Raw genomic sequence first — 27,985 nt, forward strand, 5'->3', positions numbered from 1 at the left:
AGAGGGTGATGCCAAGAAATCTTCAACTTCATTCAGCATTCATTTTTGGTGGTAATGCTGGTATTATGTTGTAAGTATTTTATACTGCTTATTTATAAATCACAGCATATACATTATTTCATTGTTAAAAACCAACAAGATTTTCAGGGGAAAAGCAAAAGATGCAAGAATAAAATTAAACTTAAAAATAATGTGGTATTAAATTTGAACTCAAAGTATCAATATGAACTCATAGTTTTTATTTTCATAAGTTAAAAAAACTTTTAATTGAACTGTAACAAACATACAGAAAAGTATAAAATGTACAACTCAATGAATTTTCACAAACTGACTACATCAGAGTAATCAGCACCCAAATCAAGCAACAAAACTAATTACTAGCATCTACAGAAACCTCCCATTACCCTTTCCATCACTATCCCTCCTGCCATGTACCCCTTAACCCTGCGTCCCCACCAGTATCCTGACTTGCAACTACATTAAAAAGTTCTCAATTTTTGTATTTCATATAATCATATAGTATGTCCTCTTTTACGTCTGGCTTCTTTGGCCCAACATTATGCTTTTGAGATTTATTTATTAGTCATAGGTTGTTCATTTTCAATGCAGAATAGCACTGATTCAGAAACTTTTATTTCTGCAGAAAAGCAACAGTTCTATATTCAGAAAGAATAGATGACTTTAGAACATGATGCCACATCCAGGGAAACATACCTCACATCCATCTTCCAATACAACTAACTACCTGGCATAAGGTCTGAATTTTTCACCTTTGCCATCAGCTGTTTTGGTTACAGTAGTTATCTGCTAAAATGGGTTCATATCCCAAACATACTCACAAGTATTGAGAGTGAGTTACATGGTAAAGGGTGCTTCAGAATAAGTTAAATAAAATCAATTAAACTCTCATTACTTCATTATTTGAAGAAGCTTACATTTTATTTTCTTAAACTGATTAATTTTAATATGCAGTACTTAATATGCTCATTTAACCACAGAACGCTTTCTAAAAATACCATCAAGCATTAGTGTTTCCTGGGAAATGGTTTCAAATGCTATCAAGTTGCATATTCCATTTCAGAAATGGAATATAATGATGTGATATACTGAACATCACGACTTCCCAATTATAGCAGCATATACAGTTCATAACGGATGACTACAGTGAAATCACTGAAGTCTAACTGATATAATCATTTATAAGAACTCTGTATTAATTTTGAAAGGTAATTTTAAAGTGTTGGGTTATACTTTCACATACATAAAATTCATTCCATTCTTAATACACAGAAAGCTAAAAAAGAAAAGAAAATCAGCAAGAATTGAGATGACACTGGGCCTGAATCATACCTCTTTTACTATCATTATGATGTACTGAAGGTAGAATGCCTAGAGTTTAAATATATAATTAAAGTCAGATCGATCACATCCAAGATATTCCACATAAATGATTTTCTATTTTATACTTAAATAATTGTTGGATACAATTTGCCACAGAAATTAATTATTAGATTTCTCTTCATATAGAAAATGTCTAGATTTTGGTTTTGCCAGCCCTCCTCATCTACTTCTTATAATCAGTTTTAGGTTAGTCTTGTAGAATAATAATGGTGGAAACATTTAGCAATTATCAATCCTCCAAAGATTTTACTTGTAAAAAAATAGATTATCAGATTCTCTCTGAGCCTACTCTTGCTCAGGAGCCTGCCCAATTAAAAAAAAAAAAGTCAGATTCTAAATTATTCTTTTAGAAAGCATATCTTCTAACCATCTTCATTTTTTTGGTGGGGGGGGGGGCAACAGAGTTCTGCTTTTGTTGCCCAGGCTGGAATGCAATGGTGCGATCCCCACTGCAACCTCCTCCTCCTGGGTTCAAGCGATTCTCCTGCCTCAGCCTCCCAAGTACCTGGGATTATAGACATGCGCCACCACACCAGGCTAATTTTGTTTCTTAGTAGTGATGGGGTTTCTCCATGTTGGTCAGGCTAGTCTCGAACTCCTGACCTCAGGTGATCCATGCACCTCAGCCACCCAAAGTGCTGGGATTACGGGCATAAGTCACCACACTTGGCCTAACTGTCTTAATTTTTCCTTTACTTGTTGGTCTACTCAGGCTTTCTTCAGCATGTGAAGTCAATTTCAGTATATTTTTTTCCACAGAATAATCCTGGATTTTCACTATTTTAAAATACATGCATAGTGTATGTATAAATACATATATCTACACACTATACACACACACACACATTACATATATACAGCATAGCAACTTATAACTTTAAAAATTCATAGCTGCCACTTTTATCATTCATATAGCCATAGCTGTGTAATCTTTCATATTTCTATTCTGTCATCAAAACTGCCAAGGTCTTGACTATGTTAGTATTCTTTAAAGAAACATACACAAAAAAACCCTTTGGCTAAAATCTACTTTTTATTGTTTATACCAGTGCTGACAATAGAAATATGTGAGCTACATATATAATTTTAAATTTTCCTGTAACACATTTTTAAAAAACCAAAAATAGTGCTATTCATTTTAATGTATTTTATTTGAACCAATATGTCTAAAATATTTCAATATGTACTCAATATGAAAAATTGAGATATTTAACTTTTTTTAAATAACAAAGTCTTCAGAGTCTTGTGTTTTAAATTTAACACCATTTTAATTTAGACTAGCCACATGCCAGTGTTCAATAACTCAATTTCAAGTAATGCAAAACGTTGCTAGTAACTATCATATTAGACAGTGCAGGTCTAGTCCATTAATTTCCACATTTAGCAGTAGTAATTGATTTATTTTACTCATTCTTTAAACATATGAAGTGCAGGCTGAGCATGGTGGCTCACGCCTGTAATCCCAGCACTTTGGGAGGCCGAGGCAGGCAGATCACCTGAGGTCAGGAGTTTGAGACGAGCCTGGCCAACATAGTGAAACTCCATCTCTACTAAAAATACAAAAATTAGCTGGGCATAGTGGCACATGCCTGTAATCTTAGCTACTTGGGAGGGTGAGGCAGGAGAATGGGTTAAACCTGGGAGGTAGAGCTTGCAGTGAGCCAAGATTATGCCACTGCACTCCAGCCTGGGTGACAGAGCAAGACTCTATCTCAAAAAACCAAAAACAAAAACATATATATATATATATATATATATATATATATATATATCTCAAGTGAGTACCATGGGTACTATAATACAGAGATAGAGAGGTGAACTAAATAAAATGTGGGCACACAATTTTAACTTCCTGAATACATTATAGTCATTGTCATGTAATTATAGTCATTATCATGTAATTAACACATTCCAATCCCAATGTGTAGAGCTTTGGCAATATCCTCAAGTTTTAATATGTAGAAATTATTTAAAAAAAATTCATCTTAAATTGGTTATAACTTCATGCCTAATTGGATCTTTAAAAGAACATCATGGAAAATTTTAAATACACAAAAGTAGAAAGAATAGCAAAAACAAAACAAAAACCATGTAACCAAGACTTAGGTTACCATCATTTTGCCAAACTTGTTATTCACTGTCATTTTTCTTTTGCATGAAAAGGACATTCCAGATACATCATCTCCTGTGTATCAACTTCAGAAATTATCTCTAACAAATAGACTTTTACATAACCACAATGCTATTATCACACATAACAAAAAGTTTCCCATTATCTAATATTGTCAATATTCCCATTCTCCCAATTACTGTAAATATGTCTTCTTTTACATGTTTGTTCAACTCATGATCTAAGTAAAAACCACTCTTTTATTGCATTTGATTGATGTCTCAAGTCTGTCAATACCTAAGAGTTCCACCTTATTTCTCAAAATGCCATTTTATTTGGCAAGAGGTGTATATCTTACTGTATCACATTAGGAGGCAAATAATTTTTACTGTCTTTTTTGTGAAGTTAAGATTATCAGTGGGTTCAGATGTCAGTCTGATCTATTCACTGTAAAGTTCATAACCTTTCACTGAATGGTCTCAACCTCCAGATCCAGTACTTCATTATGTTTCACAATAGCTTTTCTAATACAATTTTCTATTTCTATTATTCTTTCTGCATTCATTAGCCTGAAATTTTCTAATAAAGAACTTTACCTCATTACCTTCTGTTGCCTTGAAATACAGTTCACGCAGAAAATGCAGACTAAATGATTTTCCTTTCATTTACACATTTTCAGAATGAGATGGTTTCCTGGAAACCTCCATGTGTATACTACACAGATGGAAGAATATGGAGATAATAATAGGTAAGATCAAAAGCTTTTCCACATTCACTCCTCTAATAAAGTTCATTTTTAGGATGAATGTCCTAAACTTTAACATAGTTTCAAAGGTGATGAAAGTCTTCTATATGTTCATTAACATATTCTTTCCTTTAAATAAAACTTCCTATGCTAAGTTAGTTTTGAGCATGAAGCAAAAAGGAGTCCTACATTCAAAAACCTTTCCTCTAGAATTTACTTCCTATGCTCAACATAAAATTCACAATGGAAAAGTTCTAATAATTATTAAGTTACATTATGAATTCGCTGATGGTAAGTAAGATGTGAATGTTGTCTAAATGCTTTTTTACATTCCTTACATTTGTATGGTTTCTCACCTGAATGAATTCTCTGATGTTGAATCAGTGATGAATGAAGTCTAAAGGACTTCCCACATTCCTTACAGTCATAGGGTTTTTCACCAGTATGAATACTTTGATGTTGAGTAAGTTGTGAAAGCAGTCTAAAAGTCTTCTCACATTCTTTACACTTATAGGGCTTCTCACCAAAATGAATACTCTGATGTTGAGTAAGCTGTGAGAACAGTCTAAAAGCCTTCCCACATTCCTTACATTCATAAGGTTTCTCTCCAATGTGAATACCTTGATGTGAAATAAGTTCTGAGTAACGACGAAAGAACTTCTGACATTCCTTACATTCATAAGGTTTCTCACCGGTATGTATTCTCTGATGGAGAGTTAGATGATAGCCACGACTGAAAGTCTTCCCACATTCCTTACAATCATAAGGCTTCTCACCAGTGTGAATTCTCTGATGGAGAGTAAGTTGTTGCCGCACTCTAAAGGCCTTTCCACACTCCTTACATTCATAGGGTTTTTCACCAGTATGAAGTTTGTGATGTATTCGAAGGCCTGTACTACACAGAAAAGCCTGACCACATTCCTTACACTCATAGCACTTCTCAGCAATGTTAAGTCTCTGATGTCGAGTAAGGTGTGCATACTGTCTAAAGGCCTTCCCACATTCCTTACATTCATAGGGTTTCTCACCAGTATGAATCCTTTGATGGAGATTAAGTTGTCCTCTAACTCTAAAGGCTTTCCCACATTCTTTACATTCATACGGCTTCTCACCAATATGAATTCTCTGATGTACTCGAAGGTCTGAGCCACATGTGAAGATCTTTCCACATTTTTTACATTCATAGAGTTTGTCAGAAGTATGAATTCTCTGATGTCGACTAAGGTGGGCACACTGTCTAAAGGCTTTTCCACATTCTTTACATTCATAGGGCTTCTCACCAGTATGAATTCTTTGATGGAAAGTAAGTTGTTGTCGTACTCTAAAAGCCTTCCCACATTCCCCACATTCGTAGGGTTTCTCTCTATTATGACTTTTCTGATACAGAGTAAGAGATGTGAGTTTTCTGTAAGTGGGCATTTTTTCAGAGGTGGCTTTTGTCACTTGCCTGAAACATACCTCATGAGGACTTTCTTGTCCTTCAAGTCCACAGGTAATTCTTTCCATTACCTTCCACTGAGATAAATTCATTTCATAAATATCTTTTTGTTGAAATAACTTTTCAGTGTCATATCTGGATTCCAAATCTGAAAGAAAACAAGACCAAAGCATATTTTCCTGTTCTAGACAAATAAGCAAATAAAAAAATTTATAATAGAAATCAATGACCAAAAAAAAAGAAAGCCCAATTGAAGTAAATGAGCGCAACGTATCTAAAATAGGTAATTTAAAAGAAGCTAAAAGGATTATTTGGGTGCAGATCAAAGTTTGAGACTCCCTACTTAAATTTTTTAAGTTCTCTTTGCAATTAGAACAAAGAGCAAATACTTTATCCTGAGTAACACAGACTCTGTTTACCACAAGGTATCAACTCAAGCCACTGTCCCCTTTGCTGTCCATGACCCTATCATACTTGCCTCCTTTCTGCTCCTAGAATGTGTCACAGTCTTTCTTTTTTTTTTGAAACGGAGTCTCTGTTGCCCAGGCTGGAGTTCAGTGGCACGATCTTAGCTCACTGTAACCTCCACCTTTCAGGTTCAAGTGATTCTCCTGCTTCAGCCTCCTGAGTAGCTGGAATTACAGGAGTGCGCCACCATGGTTAGCTAACATATTTTTGGTAGAGACAGGGTTTCTCCATATTGGCCAGGCTGGTCTCAAACTCCTGACCTCAAATGATCTGCCGACCTCGGCCTTTCAAAGTGCTGGGATTACAGTCATGATCCATTGCATTCGGCCTAATCTTTCCATTTCTTGGAGTTTTTCACTGGCTATCAAATCTCCCAGGAATCTTGACTTGGGTTTGCTTGGTTGGGTTTCTTTCATCCACCAGGTTTCATTTTAAAAATCAGAAAAATGATCCCTGCTAACTTCATGTAATATATATTATTTGTTTTCTATCCCAATCATTTATTTTTTAATTTTTTTTAAGATGGAGTCTTGGTCTGTCGCCCAGGCTCAAGTGCAGTGGTGTAATCTTGGCTCACTGCAATCTCTACTGGGGTTCAAGTGATTCTCATGTCTTAGTCTTCCAGGTAGCTATTACAAGTGCCCACTGCCATGCCTGGCTAATTTCTGTATTTTTAGTAGAGACAGAGTTTCAGAGTATTGGCCAGGCTGATTTCAAATTCCTGTCCACCCACCTCAGCCTCCCATGGTGCTGGGATTACAGGTGTGAGCCACCATGCCCAGCTACTTATTTCTTCTTAACATTTTTCTCAATTATGTTGTTATTCATTAATTTCCCCATTTGCTATTATCTTTATTTTCTTACCTTAAACTTCCCCAAGGGGAGAAACGATTTTTCACTCACCAGTGAATAAAGCCACAGTTCATGTTAACTCTGAATTAAATTCTCATAATTAGTTAACAATTATGGAATATGATGTCCTGCCTCCAATCTTAAACCTTATTATGCTAATTATTCTCTTTTTATCACTTCCTATAGAGATATGAAACAAGCACATCTAGGTTATCTCAGTAAAATATATAAATAGGCCGGGCGTGGTGGCTCACGCCTGTAATCCCAGCACTTTGGGAGGCCGAGGTGGGTGGATAACGAGGTCAAGAGATCGAGACCATCCTGGTCAACATTTTGAAACCCTGTCTCTACTAAAAATACAAAAAATTAGCTGGGCATGGTGGCGCGTGCCTGTAATCCCAGCTACTCAGGAGGTTGAGGCAGGAGAATTGCCTGAACCCAGGAGGTGGAGGTTGCAGTGAGCCCAGATTGTGCCATTGCACTCCAGCCTGGGTAACAACAGCAAAAAAAACTCCATCTCAAAAAAAAAAAAAAAAAAAAAATATATATATATATATATATATATAAATAGAAAATAGTGATTTCTTCATACTTGGCCATCCTTCCAATTGCCTCTCCATTTACACTTGCAGATATCTCCACTGCAGTTCAATTCCTACTTTCTATAGTCATAAGTGAACTCTGACCCCCTTTCACAACCAAGGTAATGAGAGGCTCTAAATATTTATCTTCACTTAGGTTTACATAAGTATGCATATCTATGTTACAGGTTCCCCATATCTTCCCTGAAGTCCCTATAATGCCATTTGGGTACTTCCTAAAGAATATTTCAATGATTTTCCAGGTGTAATGACAGGTTTATACTAAAGTAAAAGGCTATTAAAATTCTGAGCAAACATGTTTTTTACAAACGTGTATGTTCTCAATATTTTTACAGAAAGAATTCAATATTTTTTAAAAAGGAAAAGCTTAGGATTAGGGTTAGAGTTAGCGTTAAAGCAACATTATGTGTAATATGCCCACACTGGAAAGAATCCAAGTGTTCATCAATGGAAGAATGGCTAATAAATGATGGCATGTTAATACAACACAATACTATATAGCAACAAAAATGAACAATCTACAACTACATGCAGCAAGGGCTAATCTCACATACATAATGGTGAATAAACAAAACTAGACATAGAGCAATATAGACCGTGCAATTCCATTTTTATAAAGTTTAAAAATGATAATTAATCTATGGTGGTGTCAGGATAGTGGTTAGCCTTGGTAGGGAGGAATGACTGGAAGCAGTCAGGAGGGGCTTCTGGTATCCTAGTAAAGCTCTATTTCTGAATCTGTGTACTAATTAGATGGGTATGGTCACTGTGAAAATTCACTAATGATTTGTTTATTTTTGGGTGTATTTATATTTCAATAAGTTGACTTTTAAGAAGTATACACTAATAAGATGCTAAAAAGCAACAATAATATAAATGGTGTGGGCAAAATGTGACCAGGGACAGGTAAATGAACGAAACAGAAAACATTGCAATAAAATCTGTGTTTCCCTCTCTCTGTCTCTGTCTCCCCACCCAAAAAAAGCAATACAAAACTATGGCAATTGTCTAGAATTCTGGGGATAAAGTGCATTTATGACCTCAATAAGACAAATAAGATATGAGTGACATTAATAAAACATCATAATTAGTTAAATAATGGTAGTAAATAAGTAAATAGTTATGAAGTTATAACAAAGGTTAAGAGAAAGATGGTCATTTCAAAGGATTTACCTGCAAATTCAAAATTAAAACCAGTAATCTAAAAGGAAAGCCAGTCAAAAATCAAATTAAAGGCTAAAACATTTTATAAGAAAGTGAGAAAGTGTTACTGTTCATAGCATTAAAGTCCACACAAACTGAGCATCATGGCTCGCACCTGTAATCCCCAACTACTCGGGGAGGTTGCGGTGGGAGGATCACTTGGAGTGGAAGGATTATTTGAGGCCAGGAGGTCAAGACCAGCCTGGACAACATAATGAAAACCCAATCTCTAAAAATTAAAAAATTTAAAAAATATTTAAGCCCATACAAATTGGCATAAGAAACAATAAACAATGGAAAAGGTAATGGAATAAAGGAAGTGAGCAGACAACACACAAAATAAATAAAAGCATAAACAAATTAGGACAAAATGTCTGTATTCACTAAGAATGAAATTAGAACAGGCTGTAAAATTTATCCTGTAAAATTTGAAGGTTTTCATTAAAAAAAAAAAAAAACACAGCTGGGCATGGCGGCTCATGCCTATAATCCTAGCACTTTGGGAGGCCAAGGCGGGCAGATCACCTGAGGTCAGGAGTTTGAGATCAGCCTGACCCTGACCAACATGGTGAAACCCCACCTCTACTAAAAATACAAAAATCACCCAGACGTGGTGGCAGGCACCTGTAATCCCAGCTAGTCAGGAGGCTGAGGCAGGAGAATCGCTTGAACACGGGAGGCAGAGGTTGCAGTGAGCCAAGATAACGCCACCGCACTCCAGCCTGGCAACAGTGCAAGACTCCATCTCCCAAAAAAAAAAAAAAAGAAAGAAACAAAAGAAAACAAACAAACAACAACAACAACAAAAACACATTGCCAGTGTTGATAAAGTGAAATTGAGATGGCCATATATGGCTCCCTACTTAAGTGACAAGCCAGATCAAGATCTTGGCATGCTGAATATTCTCAATTAGGAGGTGGCTCCATAATACACACAGCTGAGCTACACGCTACCAAAGAGTCAGCCATGTTTGTTCCCAAATTTGCCTATTCCAGTCCTTACTGCTGCAAGCAACTAAAATTATTAATGTTTAAAGATAATCATCTCTATGAAAACTAAGTTGGATGTTTTGGAAGTACTGGCTATACATTCATATTGCATTTTTGTCAATGTAGGCATGGGTGAGAAAATAATAAAAGACAGAAAACATAAAAAAATCAAGGATTCTGCGAGATTGCTTCACAAGTATCTTTATATTCCTGTTCTACTTCAAAGAATTTGAAACTAGAAAGAATACCCTATGTTTCATATGTACTTTAATCAAGACAGAATGGGCTAGACTTACACTGAAACAAAATGCTAAACCAAACATCAAAAGATTGCGCTATGATAGACAATTTTAATGTTCTACCTCCTAAAACATGTACGTAAAATATACAAGTGTTCAAAATTAATAAGCCAAATACTAATTTGGATTCTACTGAATCAAAGAGTTTATTCCAGTAAATACTGCTAATGTGAAAACAAAACATTAGTCATCTTAGATCAAAATGAAAGAAGTGTTATTTCCATTTGCAGGGCATCAGCTTTAATTAAAAGGAAAATAGGGGTAGGTATGGTGGTCCACACCTGTAATACCAGCACTTTGGCAGGCTAAGGCAGACAGATTGCATAAGCCCAGGAATTCGAGACCAGCCTGGGCAACATGGAGAAACCCCGTCTCAAAATAAAATAAAATAAAAATAGGGAGGAAATTATCTTATCATATAATTCTCCCGAGAGGTATGCTGTTTCCAGAGGTATAATGTCTCCCCGACCCACCTTTTTTTTTCTGGCTGATACAAAATTATACAGAATACAGAATATTTTTATGACCAAGACAATTCTATTAAAATCAGAGATCTGAAAATGTTAAAACCCTATGACCACAAAATTGTACTTCTGAAAATTAACTCAACTAATATTGCATAATCCATACTGAATTCCAAGAAAAAACTGAATAATCCTCATGTTCAGATGATAATCTACTCCTGTTTCAGTAAGGAACCAGACGCAACTGAAAGAAAAATATGTATTTTCCTCTCCACCACATTCTCCTATCAATCTATGTCTGAATTTCTACCACATGTGTGGTTTTCCTTCCTCAACTGGTTCCGCTCCTTCCCATCTACTGAAGGTCACTGCTTATAAAACTACCCTCTCTCCACTTCATCAATGTTCCTCTCTTTGAAATCACTCTGGTGAGCCTATAAACATGTTGTAATACTTCACATCATAAAATATATTCCCTGTATTCTATGTGCCTGCTTCCCTTTTATGGCAAAATTCATCAAAAGAATAGTTTAAATTTATTTTCACCACCATTTTCTTTTTCTCTCTCAATAACTCTAAAACAAACAAACAAAACACCTTTATAACAGAGCATTTCTAACACATCAAAAAGTAGATAAAACAGCATAATAAATCTCCATGTATCCAGCACCAACCATTAGCCCCATGCCCAATCATGGCCTATGTATCTCCCAATCTACTTCCTTCATATTATTTGAAGCAAATCTTGGTATTACATCATTTCATGTGTACATAATATTAATCTAAAAAAGCACTTTTACACATAACCACAATACCATTATCCAAACCTAAAAACTGAATTATTCAGTATCAAAAAATCAGTGTACATACTTCCATTTGTCTGATAAAATTTTAAACAACCTAAAAAGAATAACTCATCCAAATAAAGTTCACAGAACATAACTATTGATGTGTCTTTTACATCTCTTTTAATCTTTAGGTTTCCTATCATGTTTTTATTTCCCTTGTAATTTATTTGTTGAAGGACCTGTTTTTGGTCCTGTAGTTTCCCATATTCTGAATTTTGCTCACTACATTTCCAAGTCCTCTATCTTCTTCCCATAAGTTGGGAACGGGCTTTAGACATTTGACAAGACTTAGGACCTTTTGATGGCACAGTTACCTCATAGGTGATACTGTGTTCCTTCATTAGCAGAAACAACGTCAGATTGTCTCTATTTCTGTGATGCTATCAGCACTGATGTTCAATATCTAAATCTAATAGTTCTTATGGGTTTCAAAATGGTAATATTCTATCATTCCTCTTCATTTATTCACTGAATACTCTTAAGAGCAACATACGGCCAGGCAAAGTGGTTCACATATGTAATTCTAGCACTTTGGGAGGCCAAGGCAGGTGGATCACTTGAGGTCAGGAGTTCAGGACCAGCCTGGCCAACATGGCGAAATCCCATCTCTACTAAAAAAGTACAAATATTAGCTGGGTGTGTTGGCTGGCACCTGTAATCCTAGCTACTCAGGAGGCTGAGACAGGAGAATTGCTTGAACCTGGAACGCAGAGGTTGCAGTGAGCTGAGATCATGCCATTGCACTCCAGCCTAGGCCACAAGAGTGAAACTCTGTCTCAAAAAAAAAAAAAAATGAGAAACATATCTCCATCTACTACCTATTCATACAATTCTTCTAAGAAAGAAAGGCAGGATAAATGCTTCTTTTCCTTTAAATTTATTTTTATTTATTTATTTTTTTTTTGAGATGGAGTTTCGCTCTTGTTACCCAGGCTGGAGTGCAATGGCGCGATCTCCGCTCACCGCAACCTCCGCCTCCTGGGTTCAGGCAATTCTCCTGCCTCAGCCTCCTGAGTAGCTGGGATTACAGGCACGCACCACTGTGCCCAGCTAATTTTTTGTATTTTTAGTAGAGACGGGGTTTCACCATGTTGACCAGGATGGTCTCGATCTCTTGACCTCGTGATCCACCCGCCTCGGCCTCCCAAAGTGCTGGGATTACAGGCGTAAGCCACTGCGCCCGGCCAAATTTATTCTTTTTAAATGTTTCTAGTAACTTCCAATGATGAATAATTTGCTGTATCATTAATAATTCATAAAATAAAGTGTATTTTGTTCATTGTTAACACATTGCAGTCATTATATGTATTGATGCTCAAACAGTCCCATCTCTGGCCAAGTGGAGCCTCTTCAAATTGGCTCCTCTTCCCTGACCACCCTATGTTGGGGTCACCACCTGCAAGGATCTGTCCTGCAGACCCTGATGATGGATAAATAAAGTATACTGACACACAGATATTATGCTTTGCCAGTTCAGCTGAGGGTCCGTGGCTGCTTACAGGCTCCCTGGAGAGTGCTGTAAACAGTTTCAACAGCCAGCCCCTACCAGCCAGAGAGACTTGGATTTCTTGAGTAAAGTTTAATTGACAAAAGCTTGAGTCAACACCACTAGAGTGAAGAGATTTACGGACAGGTTCCCATACCCAAAGCAAACACCATTAGAGGGTCATATCCCTGGTTGACTTTTCCCAGAGAGGGCCATCCAGCTCAAAGGTTAAAGACCACAAGGGTAAACAAATTAGTTAGGTAAACTCCCCTACATACCCTATTTGCTTTACTTATTAACTAAATGTAAAGGGGATTCAGGCTGCCTTCAGCCAAGAACTACACAAAAAACACTTAGGCCTTCCAAAAGGGTTTGAGACTATATTCTATAACTTTCTCTAATATTTTTCCCTTAATATATTTTGCCACCACCCTGACTGAATTCCCACAACCCCATCTAAAATTACTCCATTCATTCATTATAATTCTCCACATCCTTACCTTACTCACTTTTCTTCGTAATACCCAATTACTTGAGGATATTTTAGTAATCCATTTACCGATTTATTTACTTGTTTACTGCAGATTCCTCACTACAATTTAAACTCCATGAACAGAGGGCAATGAAAAAAATATATACATAAAAGTTAAAATACAAAAGATAAGCTAGAAAGGGATTAGATCCAAAATACAGGTAAAATGGAATCACTAGGGAAGAAACTTTCCCCTACTGAAATAGAGGAAAGAAAAGGGAGGGAAACAAGACAGAAGAGAAACAAGTGATAAATGGAAGTATGGATGAAATTTCTTTGGTGGCTAATGCTGAGAAGACCTAAATTTTCTTCCCAAGTTTCAGGTCTCTTCTTCACAATTGACATCTAAGGGGTGTGTCTCCTCCCCAAACAGCAGGTCTGGCCATGCCACAATGGCTGACCTCTGACTGATCAACACTTACCTAGGCTCCATCTTCTCTTCTCATCCCTCACAACCAACCAGGGCTCTTTCCCTTGTTCCAATAGGGTGATCACATCTGGTTTAGAAATGGAACACCCTGCTTAAAAGCAAATAATAGAACATAATAAAGAACTTATTTAAGACTTCATACCAAAGGTGACTATCAGAATTGAAAAACATTTGTAGTATAGAGTTACTTTAGCATCACAAGGAAAAACAAGAACAGAGAAGTAGTGACCTGGTCTTATTTTAATTTAAACTTACACAGGCTCTGTCTCTTGAGAGAAAAGAATAGTTGAAAGCACTTGTTTCGAATCCTGCTTTTCTTTCCTATGTCAGTAGAGCAAATAATTTAACCTCTCTGTGCCTCAGTTTTCTCAGATGCAAAAAGGGGATAACAGTAATGTGTACACATAGCATTATTGTGAGATTTGATTTAATGTAAGTGTTTGGATGAGTGCCTGGTACATGTTAACCATTATATATGTTCATGAGGTACTACATTTGCTATTTTAAAAATATTATTTTACTAACTGGAAAATAAGTTTCTTGTCAAAATATGCATGCTATTACATGCAAATTCATGTATTTTAAACTTAATCACAAGCAGTTAAAATATGTCTTGGTCGGTTGCAGTTGCTCATGCCTGTAATCTCAGCACTTTGAGAGACCAAAGTGAGCAGATCACAAGGTCAAAAGATTGAGACCATCCTGGCCAACATGGTGAAATCCCGTCTTTACTAAAATAGAAAAATTAGCTGGGTGTGGTGGCACATGCCTATAGTCCCAGCTCCTCGGGAGGCTGAGGCAGGAGAATCGCTTGAACCTGGGAGGCAGAGGTTGCAGTGAGCTGAGATCATGCCACTGTACTCCAGCTTGGCGACAGAGCAAGACTCCATCTCAATAAATAAATAAGTAAATAAGCATGTTGTAGGAAATTGAATACTGTCCACTTAAGTTTTAACAAAGTGTCCATTCAACCCAACATCACATACATTGTAAAAGCTCTTTTAATAACTATGTAGAGCCAGACACCTCTGTCTTTCCATTCTCACTGTAAATGAGTTCATGAATAACATGGACCATCTATAGCAGTATGAAATCAGATTTCTTTGACAATGGTTTTGCCATGAGTGTCTAAGAATTTATATCCAGCTGTCATTAAAGAGCAGTAATAACAGAAAAGTCAAAGAAAAATGTAAAGGTCACCAAACTTATAGGGAAAGATGAAGATGCTTAATAGTGGTACCTACTGTCAAACCACGAAGCAGATATTTAGCTAGTTTTCAGAAAGACAGCCCAAAAATTCAGTCCTGTGAATGTCTAAGTTATCTGACACAGACAGGCTTACCTAGTGACACCAAGTTGCTATAGTTCTCTAATATCACATCCTTGTACAAATTCCTCTGATACGAATTCAGGCATTCCCACTCTTCCTGAGAAAAGTCTACAGCCACATCTCTGAACATCACCAAATCCTGAAATGATAAACGCATGTATTATTTGTAAGATAAATGAAAATATTTTGAAGATGGAAGAGATGGCTGGGTATAGTGGCTCGATGCCTCTAATTCCAGCACATTGGGAGGCTGAAGCAGGAGGGTTGCTTGGGGCCAGGAGTTTGAGACCAGCCTAGACAACACAGCGAGACCTTGTCTCTTAAAAAAAAAAAGTGGTCTGGGTGTGGTGGCTCATGCCTGTAATCCCTGCACTTTGGGAGGCTGAGGCAGGTGGATCACCTGAGTTCGGGAGTTTGACCTCATGTTTCTCCATGACCAACATAGAGAAACCCCATCTCTACTAAAAATACAGAATTAGCCGGGTGTGATGGTGCATGCATGTAATCCCAGCTACTCAGGAGGCTGAACCAGGAGAATCGCTCTGGGAGGCAGAGGTTGCAGTGAGCCAAGATTGTGCCATGGCACTCCAGCCTGGGCAACAAGAGTGAAACTCTGTCTCAGAAAAAAAAAGTGAAAGAAGGATTTCGATGATATATGTTCACTTCATTCATCAAATAAACAGACTGGGGCTGGAAGCCTGTGAGGTAGGAAGGTGGCAGTAAAGATGTGAGTATGACTAAAGCAGAATATCTATATGTTCTTAAAGATTACTATAACAAAAGACCAGGGTTTGGCAACATTTTCTGTAAAGGATCAATATTTTAGGCTTTGCATACCACATATGGTCTCCGTTCCACATTCTCCTTTTTTTAATGTAATAATTATTTTAAAATGTAATTTGCTTGCAGGCTGGTCCAAAACAAGCTATGGTTTGTGGGCCAAATTTGTAGTATATATAGTTTGCCCACCACTGCTATGGCCAAAACTTCCTATGTACCATGGAACAGGAGATAATTTTATTTATTTCCAGACACATTCAGGTAATTATCAGGATTTCTAAATTAACTGAAATAGGTTCATAGGAACACTACTTGCAAAGGACCTAAAAAGTTCTCAATAAACGGGATTTATTCTATTCTCTTTTCCTTTAAAGATAAAAAATAATATTTGATGGGATTTTCCCCAAAATATGAACTCTATTTTTAAAAAGTAGAGTTTGCATAAAATTTAACAACTTCTTCCAGATATAACTTAATCATTATAATGTATCATTAGCATTTTTATTATAACAGACCCTTTATTTAATATTTATAGTTAACTGCATGATACAGTAGTCCCCCCTTAGTCATGGTTTTGCTTTTCTCAGTTTCAGTTACCCACGGTCAACCATAGTTGAAAAATATTAAATGGAAAAATTCCAGAAATAACCAATTCATAAGTTTTCAGTTGCATTCCATTCTGAGTAGCATAACAAAATCTCACACTAACCACTCCACCCCACCTGGGATGTGATATTCTTTCTCCAGCATATCAACACTGTATATACTACCTGAGTATCAGATCAAAATAACATAGTATATATAGGGTTTCATACAATCCGTGGTTTTCGGGCGTCCACTGAGGGTCTTAGAATGTATTCTCCTTGGGTAAGGGGGACTCCTGTACTCCATCTGATGGATATGCTATACTTAATAATGATTATATTTAGATATAACTATACTTTTAAATATACTATATTTAGAATTTACATTACAAAAAATCTCTAAAGCTACCAATGTCCAATATTCTAGCGTAGCAATATGTGGATATTGAGCACTTGAACTGGGGCTAGTCCAAATTCACATGTGCTGTAAATGTAACATATATGCCAGATACCAGATAGTGAAGACTTTAGAAGAAAAAAAATAAGGTAAAACATATTGATAACTTATATGTATTTTTTAATTTTATCTTGGTTTTGAGACAGGGTCTTACTATTTTATCTAGGTTGGAGTGGCATGGCACAATCACAGCCCATTTATTGATCACAGCTCGCTGCAGCCTCGAACTCCTGGGTTCAAGCAATTCTCCCACCACAGCCTCCCAAATAGCTGAGACCACAGGCATATGCCATCTTATCTGGCTAGTTTTTGTTTTGTTTTGTTTTTGTAGAGATGGGATGTTGTTAAGTTGCTCAGGCTTGTCTCAAACTCCTGGGCTCAAGCAGTCCTCTTGCCTCAGCCTTCCAATTCCAAAGTGCTGAGATTATAGGCATGAACTACCACTGTCAGGGTCTGGCCATGACTTTTATATTATACTTTGAAATAATATTTTGGCCATATTGGGTTAAATAAAAGACATTAAAATTAAATGCATGTGTTTCTTTTCACTTTTTTTTAATGTGATTACTAAAGTATTTGTTTAAAATATTTACTAAAACATATGTCTTGCATATTAGTCTATACTTTTAAAATATGACTACTAGAAAATTTTAAATTACATATGTAGCTTGAATTACAATTCTTTTGGACAGTGCTATTTTAATCCTAAGAACTTGATTAACTGCCCACTTCTAGGAACTTCATTTCTGTCCCATCTCTGTTCTAGACAGATAAGGAGCACATAGGAGATACTGAATGATTTGGTCAATGCAAACATGGATACTTATATGACTTGGCTGTGGCCCCACCCAAATCTCATCTTGAATTGCAGCACCCATAATTCCCATGTGTTGAGGGAGGGACCCAGTAGGAGACAATTGAATCATGAGGACAATGTGGTAAGTCTCACGGGATCCGATGACTTCATAAGGGGTTTCCCTTTTCACTTGGCATTCATTCACTCTTTGCCTGCCACCATGTAAGATGTACCTTTCACCTTCAGCCATGATTGTGAGGCCTCCCCAGCCATGTGGAACTGTGAGTCCATTAAACCTCTTTTTCTTTATAAATTACCCAGTCTCAGGAATTTCTTTATCACTAGCGTGAAAACGGACTAATACAGATACGGATGGAGAAGACAGGGTTACTTAGGAATCTGGCTGGCTCCATCCCTCACTGGAATGGGAAAGACTGGGGAGCAGCTGTTGAATGGAACTCTGTTAGAAAGTTGCAGAATAACAAATGAGAATGTTCACATAATGTGAAAAAAATGAAAGAATTCCAAGTAGAGAGAAATTCCAACTTACATGAGCCATGATTTTAGAATTGCAAGAACCGGTCAATTTTCCTCAAGGTTCATTTACTTCAGAAGCAGGGTCCAGAGATGCTAGAGCTGGAGAAAGAACGTGTAAAATCATGAGAAGAAAATTGCCTCAGAGTTTCCAAATTTTAAAAACCAATACTACTTCTCTATTCCTAGATGGAATTCCCACCCCCAACACACAGACAAATTTTGATAGGTAAGAGGTAGTTTAGACAAATATGTCCTCCCCAAAACCACAGAGAAATCAGCTCAATTGCACAAGGAATTGCAGAGCAGAGATTCTGCAGCATCAAAGCATATGTCTAGACACTAGAGTGGGAGGGCTTCCAGTTGGTCCCCAGCTGTGACCACAGGGCAGGCTGGTTTGGAACAAGAATGGGTTGTGCAGACCTGTTCTGAACTGATCCTCCTCCCTCCATTGCCACCTTCCCAGCTGAAAAGGGGCTACACCATCTAAACCAGAACTTCTTTCCTGGCCTTAGGAATCTGACTGGCCTCCCCAAACATGAAGACAGAAAATAGCACAGAGAAGAATTTCCCAAACTTTGCTCAAATTGGAATCACCTGGATATTTTTAAACTGTTGCCTGGCTCCTACCCTTAAACACACTAATTTAATTAGTGTGATGTGGGATTCAGGATTTTTTTTCTAACTACCTCCTCCTCTCATGGATGTTTACAATGGGCAACAAAGTTTGACAGTCAAACTTTGGTACGCATCAGAATCACGTGGAGGGCTTGTTAAAACACAGCTTGCTAGGTCTCATTCCTAGAGTTTGGTATTCAGCAGGTTTGGAATTGGGCTTGAAAATTTGCATTTCTAAAATGTTTCCAAGTGATGCTGATGCTACTGGTCCAGATGCCACACTTAGAGAATCACAGCTATAAAACACCTGTAGAAAGGCTATATAGCAGCCTTTATTATGGCAAAACTGCAAGTGCACATTGGGATCCCTTCCCTCAGTCTTAAATACCATTCTCAGAGCTCTCTGCTCCTTATTTTCCTATTCAGGATCATCAATATCGCCTGTATGATCTCAATTACCAAGCAGTTTTTCTTGGTACTCAGACTTAAAGAAGTAAATTTGTGAAATCTGAGCATGAGTAATGTTCCAGAAAGTAGAAATAAACTAGGTGCAGTGGCTCATGCCTGTAGTTCTAGAACTTCAGGATGCCCAAATGGGAGGATTGCTTGATGCCAGGAATTGAAGACCATCCTGGACAACATAGTAAGATCCTGTCTCTAAAAAAAAATTTCTTTTAATTAGCTGGGTGTGTTGGCACCTGCCTGTATCCCTAGGTACTTGGGAGACTGACACAAGAGAATTGTTTGAGCCCAGGAGTTCAGAGCTTCAGTGAGCTATGCTCTTTCCACTGCACTCCAGCCTGGGTGACAGAGTAAGACCCTGTCTCTTAAAAAAAAAGAACAAAATAGGAAAAAGAACCTATCAACTTATCAGTTAAAATCTACTAGTAACTAAAGAGAGCATATTGAAGGAACTAGATTAGCCGATTTGAAAAAGTTATTACACCTCATAGTTACTAAGGTGTTGGGGAAATGGATACTCAACGATATAATGTAGAAAGAATGAAATAGTATGTGGATAGAAGTGTTTAAAATAGGACCAAAAAAGCTGGCAAGAACCTAAATATCCTTCAGCAAGGTTAAATAAATTATCATGCATTCACACAATGGAAAATTCAACAGCCAAGTGCAGTGGTTCACACCTGTAATCCCAGCACTTTGGGAGGCCAAGGCAGGTGATCACTTAATGAGTCCAAGAGTTAGAGACCAGCCTGGCCAACATGGAAAAACCCTATCTCTACCAAAAATACAAAAAATTAGCCGGGCATGGTGGTGCATGCCTGTGGACCCAGCTCCCTGGGAGGCTGAGGTGGGAGGATTGCCTAAACCCAGGAGGTCGAGGCTGCAGTGGGCCCTATTCATGCCACTGCACTCCAGCCTGGGCAACAGAGCAATACCCTGTCTTAAAGAAAAGAAAAATAAACACCTATTAAAAATGAAGATAAAATTCATATTTGATGTCAGGAGAAGACAGCCACTACATATTGTTGGGGGAAGAAGATAGGTTAGAAAATCTTCTACATACAAAATACAAAATGATTGTACTTTGGCAGGAAAACTACATACACATGCATACATGTATATGCATGTGCATAAAACAATCTGTGAACTGGAATAAAATTTTATTGTTACCTCTACTTGATGGTATCCCAGTCCTAGGTGATCTTTATTTGTTTCTCCCTGGAGTCTTTTGGTTTTTTTTGTTTTTTTTTTTTTTGAGATAGGGCTTCAGTCTGACACCCAGGCTGAAGTGCAGTCTTGCATCTCCATTCACTGCGACCTCCATTTCCAGGGCTCAAGCGATCCTCCTACCTCAGCCTTCTGAGCAGCTGGGACTAAAGGCACATGTCACCACCCTGGCTAATTTTTGTAGTTTTTGCAGTCATGCAGTCTATGTTGCCTAGTCTGGTCTCAAACTCCTGGACTCAAGTGATCCACCTGCTTCCACTTCCCAAAGTGCTGGGATTACAAGCTTGAGCCCCTGTACCTGGCCTGAATTTTTTAATTAAAAATTTATATCACTTATACCTCAACACAAATTCAAAATAGCTATGCAAGGAATATCACAAAAAGCTCCAACAGTCCCATCCCTGCTACTCTGCCCCTATCTTGCAAATCTAGAGGCAACAATTTTTACCTCTATTACCTGCTCCTTTTGGTATTTAAACTCCATACATTTAAAGAACATGTTAATATTTCTATTTCTAAATTTTCAGTTGTAATCATTAATTCACTTTCTACTAATGGCAGCCATGGTTTTAGCTATCTTTTACCTACCCACCTCCCAACCACATATACACAGTTGTAGTCCCTTTGTCTTTTCAATATGGTTTTATTCTTTTTTTTTTTTTTGAGATGGAGTTTCACGCTGTCACCCAGGCTGGAGTGCAGTGGCACAATCTCAGCTCACTGCAACTTCCGCCTCCTGGGTTCAAGTGATGCTCCCGCTGTCTCAGCCTCCCAAGTAGCTGGATTACAAGCATGCACCACCATGCCCAGCTAATTTTTGTATTTTTTGTAGAGATGGGGTTTCGCCATGTTGGCCAGGGTGGTCTCGAACTCTTGGACTCATGTGATCCACCAGCCTCGGCCTCCCAACTTGTTGGAATTATAGACGTGAGCCACTGCATCCAGCCTCAATATAGTTTTATTCTATTTCAGGGTAAATCAGTTTTTAAATTTAGTTTATATTATTGTGAAAAAACACTGTTACCAACTGAACTATGTAGTATATTCAGGCTATTTTGCCTTCTTTGCATAAGACTTTTTCTTCTCTGAGATTAAAATAATCTTGTTTTTTGTAAGTTTAGTTTTCTAAGAAATTATCATTAATTCATTTCCCCAAATCATGTAATTGAAGGATGAAGCTCCTGTTACAAAATAGCACAGCTGGCTGGGCGTGATGTCTCATGCCTGTAATCACAGCACTTTGGGAGGCCAAGGTGGGCAGATCACGAGGTCAGGAGATCAAGACCATCCGGGCTAAAACAGTGAAACCCTGTCGCTACTAAAAATACAAAAAATTAGCCAAGTGTGGTGGCATACGCCTGTAGTCCCAGGTACTTGGGAGGCTGAGGCAGGAGAATCACTTGAACCCGGGAGGCAAAGGGTGCAGTGAGCTGAGATCTCACCACTGCACTCCAGCCTGGGCAACAGACCAAGACTCCACCTCAAAAAAAAAAAAAAAACGTGAATAAAAAGTAAAATAGCACAGCTGCCTACTTTATATTCTAAGAATAAAAATCAATACTTCAGAAATACAAATACTTCAAATACCTGTATCCCACCTGGCAAAAGTAAATGCCACATTCCTAAATGCGCCTATCTCTGAAATTCACATGACTCTGAAATGAAAAGTTGATCAAGTCATAGGAGCCAGAAATCCTTCTGAAGAAATAGCTTGAACAGTTTTGAATATTCCTGCCCAATAAGTGATTTCTTAAATACTTTACAAAACATCCATAAAATGGAATACTAAGGTAATCTAAACACTAAATTTTAGAAACAGTTAAGGAAAATATTCAAGATACACTGAAAGAAAAAAGCAGTTTACAGAACAATTTGTGATTAGATTATTTAGATCATTAAAGAGAAAAAGACTTGAACACATAAAAAATCTCTTAAACTTTCAATTCTGAAATTTTAAAATTAATTTTGAAATCAGATTTAAATCTTAACTGAAATTTCCATAATCTGAAGAACTGTAAATATGTGGAAAGTTTGTAAACCAGGAGTGGATCACTGGGACATCACTTTTCTCCATACATGCATGGAGTTATATAATCCACAAGAGCACTGAATTCCTCTTTTAAACAAAGAACTAGAGGTCTTGGTTTATTTTAAATTTTCAATTAGTATTATCCTATTTTTCAGAAATAAAACCACCGGCTGGGTGCAGCGGCTCACACCTGTAATCCCAGCACTTTGGGAGGCCAAGGCAGGTGGATTGTCTGAGGTCAGGAGTTCAAGACCAGCCTGGCCAACATAGTAAAACACCCCATTTCTACTAAAAATACAAAAAATTAGTTGGGTGTGGTGGCAGGTGCCTGTAATCCCAGCAACTTGGAAGGCTGAGGCAGGAGAATCGCTTGAACCCAGGAGGCGGAGGTTGCAGTGAGCTAAGACAGCGCCACCGTACTCCAACCTGGGCAACAAGAGTGAAACTCCATCTCAAAAAAAAAAAAAAAACCCACGCAGCCTTGTAGAAAACTATTTTGGGAAAATATGTTCTTAAAACATCAATAATTATTATTTCTGGACATTGGGACCATTGATCATTTTAATTTTCTTTTACAGGTTCCGTAGTTACTAATATTTCATGCTTGTATTAATTCTATCATTAGAAATATTTTTTTAAAAAAAGCTATTTCCACTGAAAATTTTTTTTAAATGATTGGGAAGATAGGCTACTTTACAGTCATTAAGAAAATTATGGACCAGGCATGGTAGCTCGTGCCTGTAATCCCAGCACTTTGAGAGGCCGAGGCAGGTGGATCAGTTGAGGTCAGGAGTTCCAGACCAGCCTGACCAATATGGTGGCCCTCTAATAAATAGAAAAAATTAGCCAGGTGTGATGGTGGGCGCCTGTAATTCCAGTTACTTGGGAGGCTGAGACAGGGGAATTGCTTGAAACCTGGGAGGTGGAGGTTGCAGTGAGCCGAGATTTTGCCACTGCACTCCAACCTGGGCAGCAGAAGCAAAAACTCCATCTAAAAAAAGAAAAGAAAAAGAAAGAAAATTGTGATTAAACGAGCCCTGCATAAATGGTGACAAGAGGGAAATCAGTGTGACTGAAAAAATAATTTCAGCCAGTTCCTGAGTATTGTATCTCATCAAGACCCTGAAATAGTTCGGTGAAGGATTACAATCCTAGTTCATGTCATTTCCAAAGTGATTGTGAGCCAGTTAAGAACCGCAAACAAAAACAAATGCTCATTTCACAGCAGCTACTTAAAAATTTGCATTTACCCCTCCTCACCCCCAATAAATAACCAATTATTAAATACTTAGCAATTTAATATTTAAATATTACATTGTTGCAAAATAACATTAATCTTTATTGTAGATTCTTATCTACAACAATAAATCTCAACATTACACTATACTTTTTTCTTATGACTAAATACAAACATAATTCTTATTAATGTGTAACATTCCCTCACATGGATGGTGTGTGATTTAACCATTTACATATTGCTAGATATTAATTTTATAAAAGAACATCCATAAAGTAATTCCCAGTGATGTCATTTATTTCTAGACAGTGAGAATTAATGTTGTTGGAGCTTATACAACTCTGATACTATCATGAAATGATAGATTTCCTCCCTCCCCAGTAAAAATTAACCATTTACAAATACATACAACAATTCTGTATATAATCTTAAAATATCTTTGTTGCCCTGAAAGCGCATAAACAGAGTCCGAGGATTTAAGAATCTCTGTTCTGGGGTCCACTGGAGGGTCTGGCTCATTTTCCTGCTTGCAAGCATCCATCATAACTACCTTCATATTTGCATTGCTCTTGGGAATACAGAAAGTTGATAGGAAATGACTAAGTATCATCATTTTAATACCGGTAGCTAGTATGAATTAAGGACTCACAATGTGCCAGGCACTCTCCTAAGATCCTCACAAATATTAATTCAAATGATCTTCAAAACAACACCGTGACGTATACACTATTACAATTCTGAGGAAACTGCAGAACAGACTACTTAAACTCGTTCAGATTTAAGTGGCAGTCAGAATTCAAATCCTCCTCTTAATCTAGGTTTGAAATTATTAACCACTACATTACACTACACCTCTCTCAGTCGATCCAAAGATATACCCAAAATAAACTCACGTTGCCAAACCTCAAACCACATCTGGCTGGTACCAAAAACTTTTATTTATGAATTTCCTGGAAAAAAAAAATCTCCACTCCTACCCTGGAATCATTAAACATATCTAAAACCTAAAAAAAAACCTCCTTAACGAATAAATTAAAAACAAAGCATGAACGTTAATCTCCAGCAAGGGTATTTCCATATCATCAAAATCCTTAGAAAAACAGCGCTCACAGAGTAATCGAATATACAGCCTACAGTTAACTAACCATGTGTCTAACTATAGAACAGCATGAAGTAGGCATTAAAAAGGGAAATCTATTAATTAGGTCCCCTGCCGTTAACTAGGTAGGGAAATCCTAAGGCCTAAATCAATGAATAAATAGATTATTTTTAAGCAGAATTTTAAACGGAAGGAAATCGAACGCATTTCACAGAAACAAAGAAGCAGCACAAACTCACACGGAACCGGCTTTTTAGAAGAGCAGCTGCGATTCGTTTCTCCTTCTCAAGCGTCTTCTCTGGAAACTGGCAGGGCTGGGGAAGCAGACCAAGTTCAGGACACCCCAGGCTTTTCTTGACTCGATCAGAACCCACCCTCCACGCTTCCCTGGCCCCAGCTAACCGCCACCTGCATGCACAAATGGAAACGACAGGGCAGCGGCTCCGCAGTCACCCCCGTCTGGGTTCGCAGCTCCGGGTACGCTGTAGTTTGGCACCCAGTTGCCCGAGCCCCAGGACCACCCACAATGTCTTTTCGAAACTGTCGGCGTGTCCTCTCAGCCCCCAGACACCCGCCCCGAATCTAGGTCGCAGCGTTTTCCAGGGGACCTTCATCCTGGAGCGTCCACTTCTGACCTCTTTCCTGGGCCTTTTCGCTAAGGCTGAGCCTAAGTGGCTGAAGCGCGGATGGGGATGCGCGGGGCCTCGGTCTCCAGTTACACCTTAGGCCGCACCCACGAACCGGGCCCGGCACAGTTACTGCCTCCAGCGCCTCCAGGCCTCAGGGCTGCATAAGCTCAGTCCCGCGAAAAAACGCACAGCAGCCTGAGGCTCCACAGGTACCTTTTCTCCACCTCCGGTCCGGCCTGCAAAGCCTGGCCCAACCCGTGCTCTTTTGCCTCAGAAAAGCAGCGGCCACATCCGCGCCTGGCGCCCCGCGCCCACCTCTTCAGCCTCACCCGACTAGGAGGATCGCCTAGCCCGAGTCTGCGGCGCCAGGATACTGGAGAGCGCCCGTCCCCCGTCGCGAATGCGCAGGCGCGCAGAGGGCGGCGGCAAGTCCCTCGGCTGCTCCGGGGTCGGTAGGGGCGCGTGGGGTCGGGTCTCGGCGGGGACACGTACCCAGAGGGGCGACAGTGTCCCGTGCCTCTACCTCTAAGGCGGCCCCGTGACTGACCAGTGCCATTAAAGATAATCCGGGCCTGCTTCCCTGTGAGCACAGCGGTCCAAAATTTTGAAAACCGATATTCCGGCTTTTTTCTGTTGGTTCTTCGGCCTGTGAGCCCCTCCGCGCCCCCTAGCGCAGCCTTACCGGAGCCTTTGAAAATCGGCTTCTGTCCGGAGTGCGCAGGCGCGCAGGTGGACCAAGGCGAACCCTGGGACCCTTTACCGAGCGAGAGAGACGTGTAGGGGCGCACCTGCCGAGGGGGTGGGGAGGTTTGGAGGTGGGTGGAGGTTGGCCACAGGATCCCGAAGGAGATGGAGTGTCCAAATCTAGGCCTGTAGGCGTGATCCTGGCAGTGAGCTGGATGGAGGGAACCCCAGTGTCACGAGCCGGGACCAAACCGCAGCGCGTGCTCCCTGTGACGTCTCGGCGTACCTAGACCTAGTGCGTTGCCGCAGGCGAGTTGTGTTTCCGCTCAGAAGGCTGCTGCGTGCGCGTGTGCCGTTCTCTAGCGGGGGATTGGGTTGGTGCTGCAGAGAAAGCTGGCAGTGGTGCCCGACTCCGACGCTGAGTGTAGGGGGTCTCTAGGCTCTGTGCGGTTTATGTCTGCGTTTGTGACGTACCTGGGATCGAATCTGTGACTGTGGCTCTACCCCCGTCCATTGTTATTTCCGGAATGGTTTTGATAGGGCAACGCTTCTGGTTCTGGTTTTCCGTGGAGACGGTTTGTGGGTCCCCATGAAACTGAGTGTTGGGATTTTGATTACCTGCACCTGGCCCTCGTGTGTCCTCAGGACTGTGGTGTTAGGCAAGTAAAGTAATTGTAGAAAGAAAGAAAGAAAAAATTGGAAAGGAGGTAAGATTGCTATTACTTCCAAATGATGGGATTGTAGGAGTATGTAATCAGAAAATTGAAATGAATGGGGACACCATGAAACGGGAGGGAGAGGCATTTTATCTTCTTCCATACCTGGACTTGCAGTATTCTAACAAATGAGATTTGATTTTTCCCCTTTCTTCCTAGATGAAATCTTGGATTAATCCAATGTCTCCAAGCCCACCTAGGCCTCCCAAAGTGCTAGGATTACAGGCGTGAACCGCCGTGCCCGGATAGTAAGTTTATTTGATCTTTAGCTAAAAGATCAGCCTCATTTTCGTAGCTAAAAATACCTTTAGTAATAAAAATGTTCATTGTAATACTTCATTTTTAAAATATTAAGAACTTTCTTCTTTCTCCTTGATCTCTTCCAGATATTCAAGTATTGGTTAAGTGAATATGTGGAGGATATGTACTAATTACGTAAATTATTTTCTCTTTAAAACCAACTACATTTCTTACAAAAGTTTTTGTTTATTAAGGATTTTATTGGTTTTCTTTGTACTTGTTGCTTTTTTTAAAAAATGTTTCCTATTTCATTAATTTCCACTTTTATCTTTATCAATTTCTTTTGACAACTTTTTCAGGGCTTGTTTTTTACCTTTTTATTTACAGTTTTCTATTTCTTTAAAATTCATCAGGTTGTTGTATTCTGAAAGAACTCCTTGGTCTTAACTTCCAGCTTGCTGAAAGATGTCTTGTAGCTGTTTCAGTATTTTCACTTCTTCTTTTGTAGCCCAATTATTAATTTTTTAAATTAATTCTGAAAAATTGCAAAGCACACAAGAGAATATATAAATATGTGTCAGTTGAATGAAAATAATGAAACTAATTTTCATACCATAACCATAAAATATGAAGGTCTCTTAATTTTTTGGCTAATATTTACATAAGAAAAAATTTACATTCCCAAAACTCAATAC

At 38.5% G+C, this 27,985-nt stretch overlaps 1 protein-coding gene across 6 annotated transcripts; it reads right to left on the reverse strand.

The window, feature by feature from the left end:
• Positions 1-218: 218 nt before the first annotated feature.
• ZFP30 (ZFP30 zinc finger protein) lies at positions 219-26,590 on the reverse strand. Of its 6 annotated transcripts, none has more exons than XM_064381400.1 (6): positions 26,439-26,590; positions 25,261-25,335; positions 18,366-18,451; positions 15,211-15,337; positions 13,861-13,959; positions 219-5,842 (listed from the first exon to the last, which is right to left on the reverse strand). In XM_064381400.1, the coding sequence occupies exons 3-6, from the start codon at positions 18,372-18,374 to the stop codon at positions 4,521-4,523; spliced, it is 1,557 nt and encodes a 518-aa protein (XP_064237470.1). In that variant the 5' UTR covers positions 18,375-18,451; positions 25,261-25,335; positions 26,439-26,590; the 3' UTR covers positions 219-4,520. The 6 variants fall into 6 exon arrangements, with proteins under 6 accessions (XP_064237470.1, XP_064237471.1, XP_064237469.1 ...); XM_064381401.1 differs by lacking the exon at positions 26,439-26,590 and adding an exon at positions 25,980-25,996; XM_064381399.1 differs by lacking the exon at positions 26,439-26,590 and adding an exon at positions 25,864-25,971.
• Positions 26,591-27,985: the final 1,395 nt, after the last annotated feature.

Source organism: Aotus nancymaae, unplaced genomic scaffold (genome assembly GCF_030222135.1).
Source record: "Aotus nancymaae isolate 86718 unplaced genomic scaffold, 86718_ANA_hifiasm-v0.15.2.pri h1tg000028l, whole genome shotgun sequence".
Taxonomy (NCBI): domain Eukaryota; kingdom Metazoa; phylum Chordata; class Mammalia; order Primates; family Aotidae; genus Aotus; species Aotus nancymaae.

What these genes read in the sequence shown, in the direction of transcription:
- ZFP30 (XM_064381397.1), bottom strand. Translation starts at nt 15,355, where the DNA reads ATGCGTTTATCATTTCAGGATTTGGTGATGTTCAGAGATGTGGCTGTA. An exon ending in TAGCAACTTGGTGTCACTAG is followed by an intron (nt 13,960 to 15,210) that starts GTAAGCCTGTCT and finishes TTTGCTTTTAAG; the next exon opens with CAGGGTGTTCCATTTCTAAA. An exon ending in GAAGAGAAGATGGAGCCTAG is followed by an intron (nt 5,843 to 13,860) that starts GTAAGTGTTGAT and finishes GTTTTCTTTCAG; the next exon opens with ATTTGGAATCCAGATATGAC.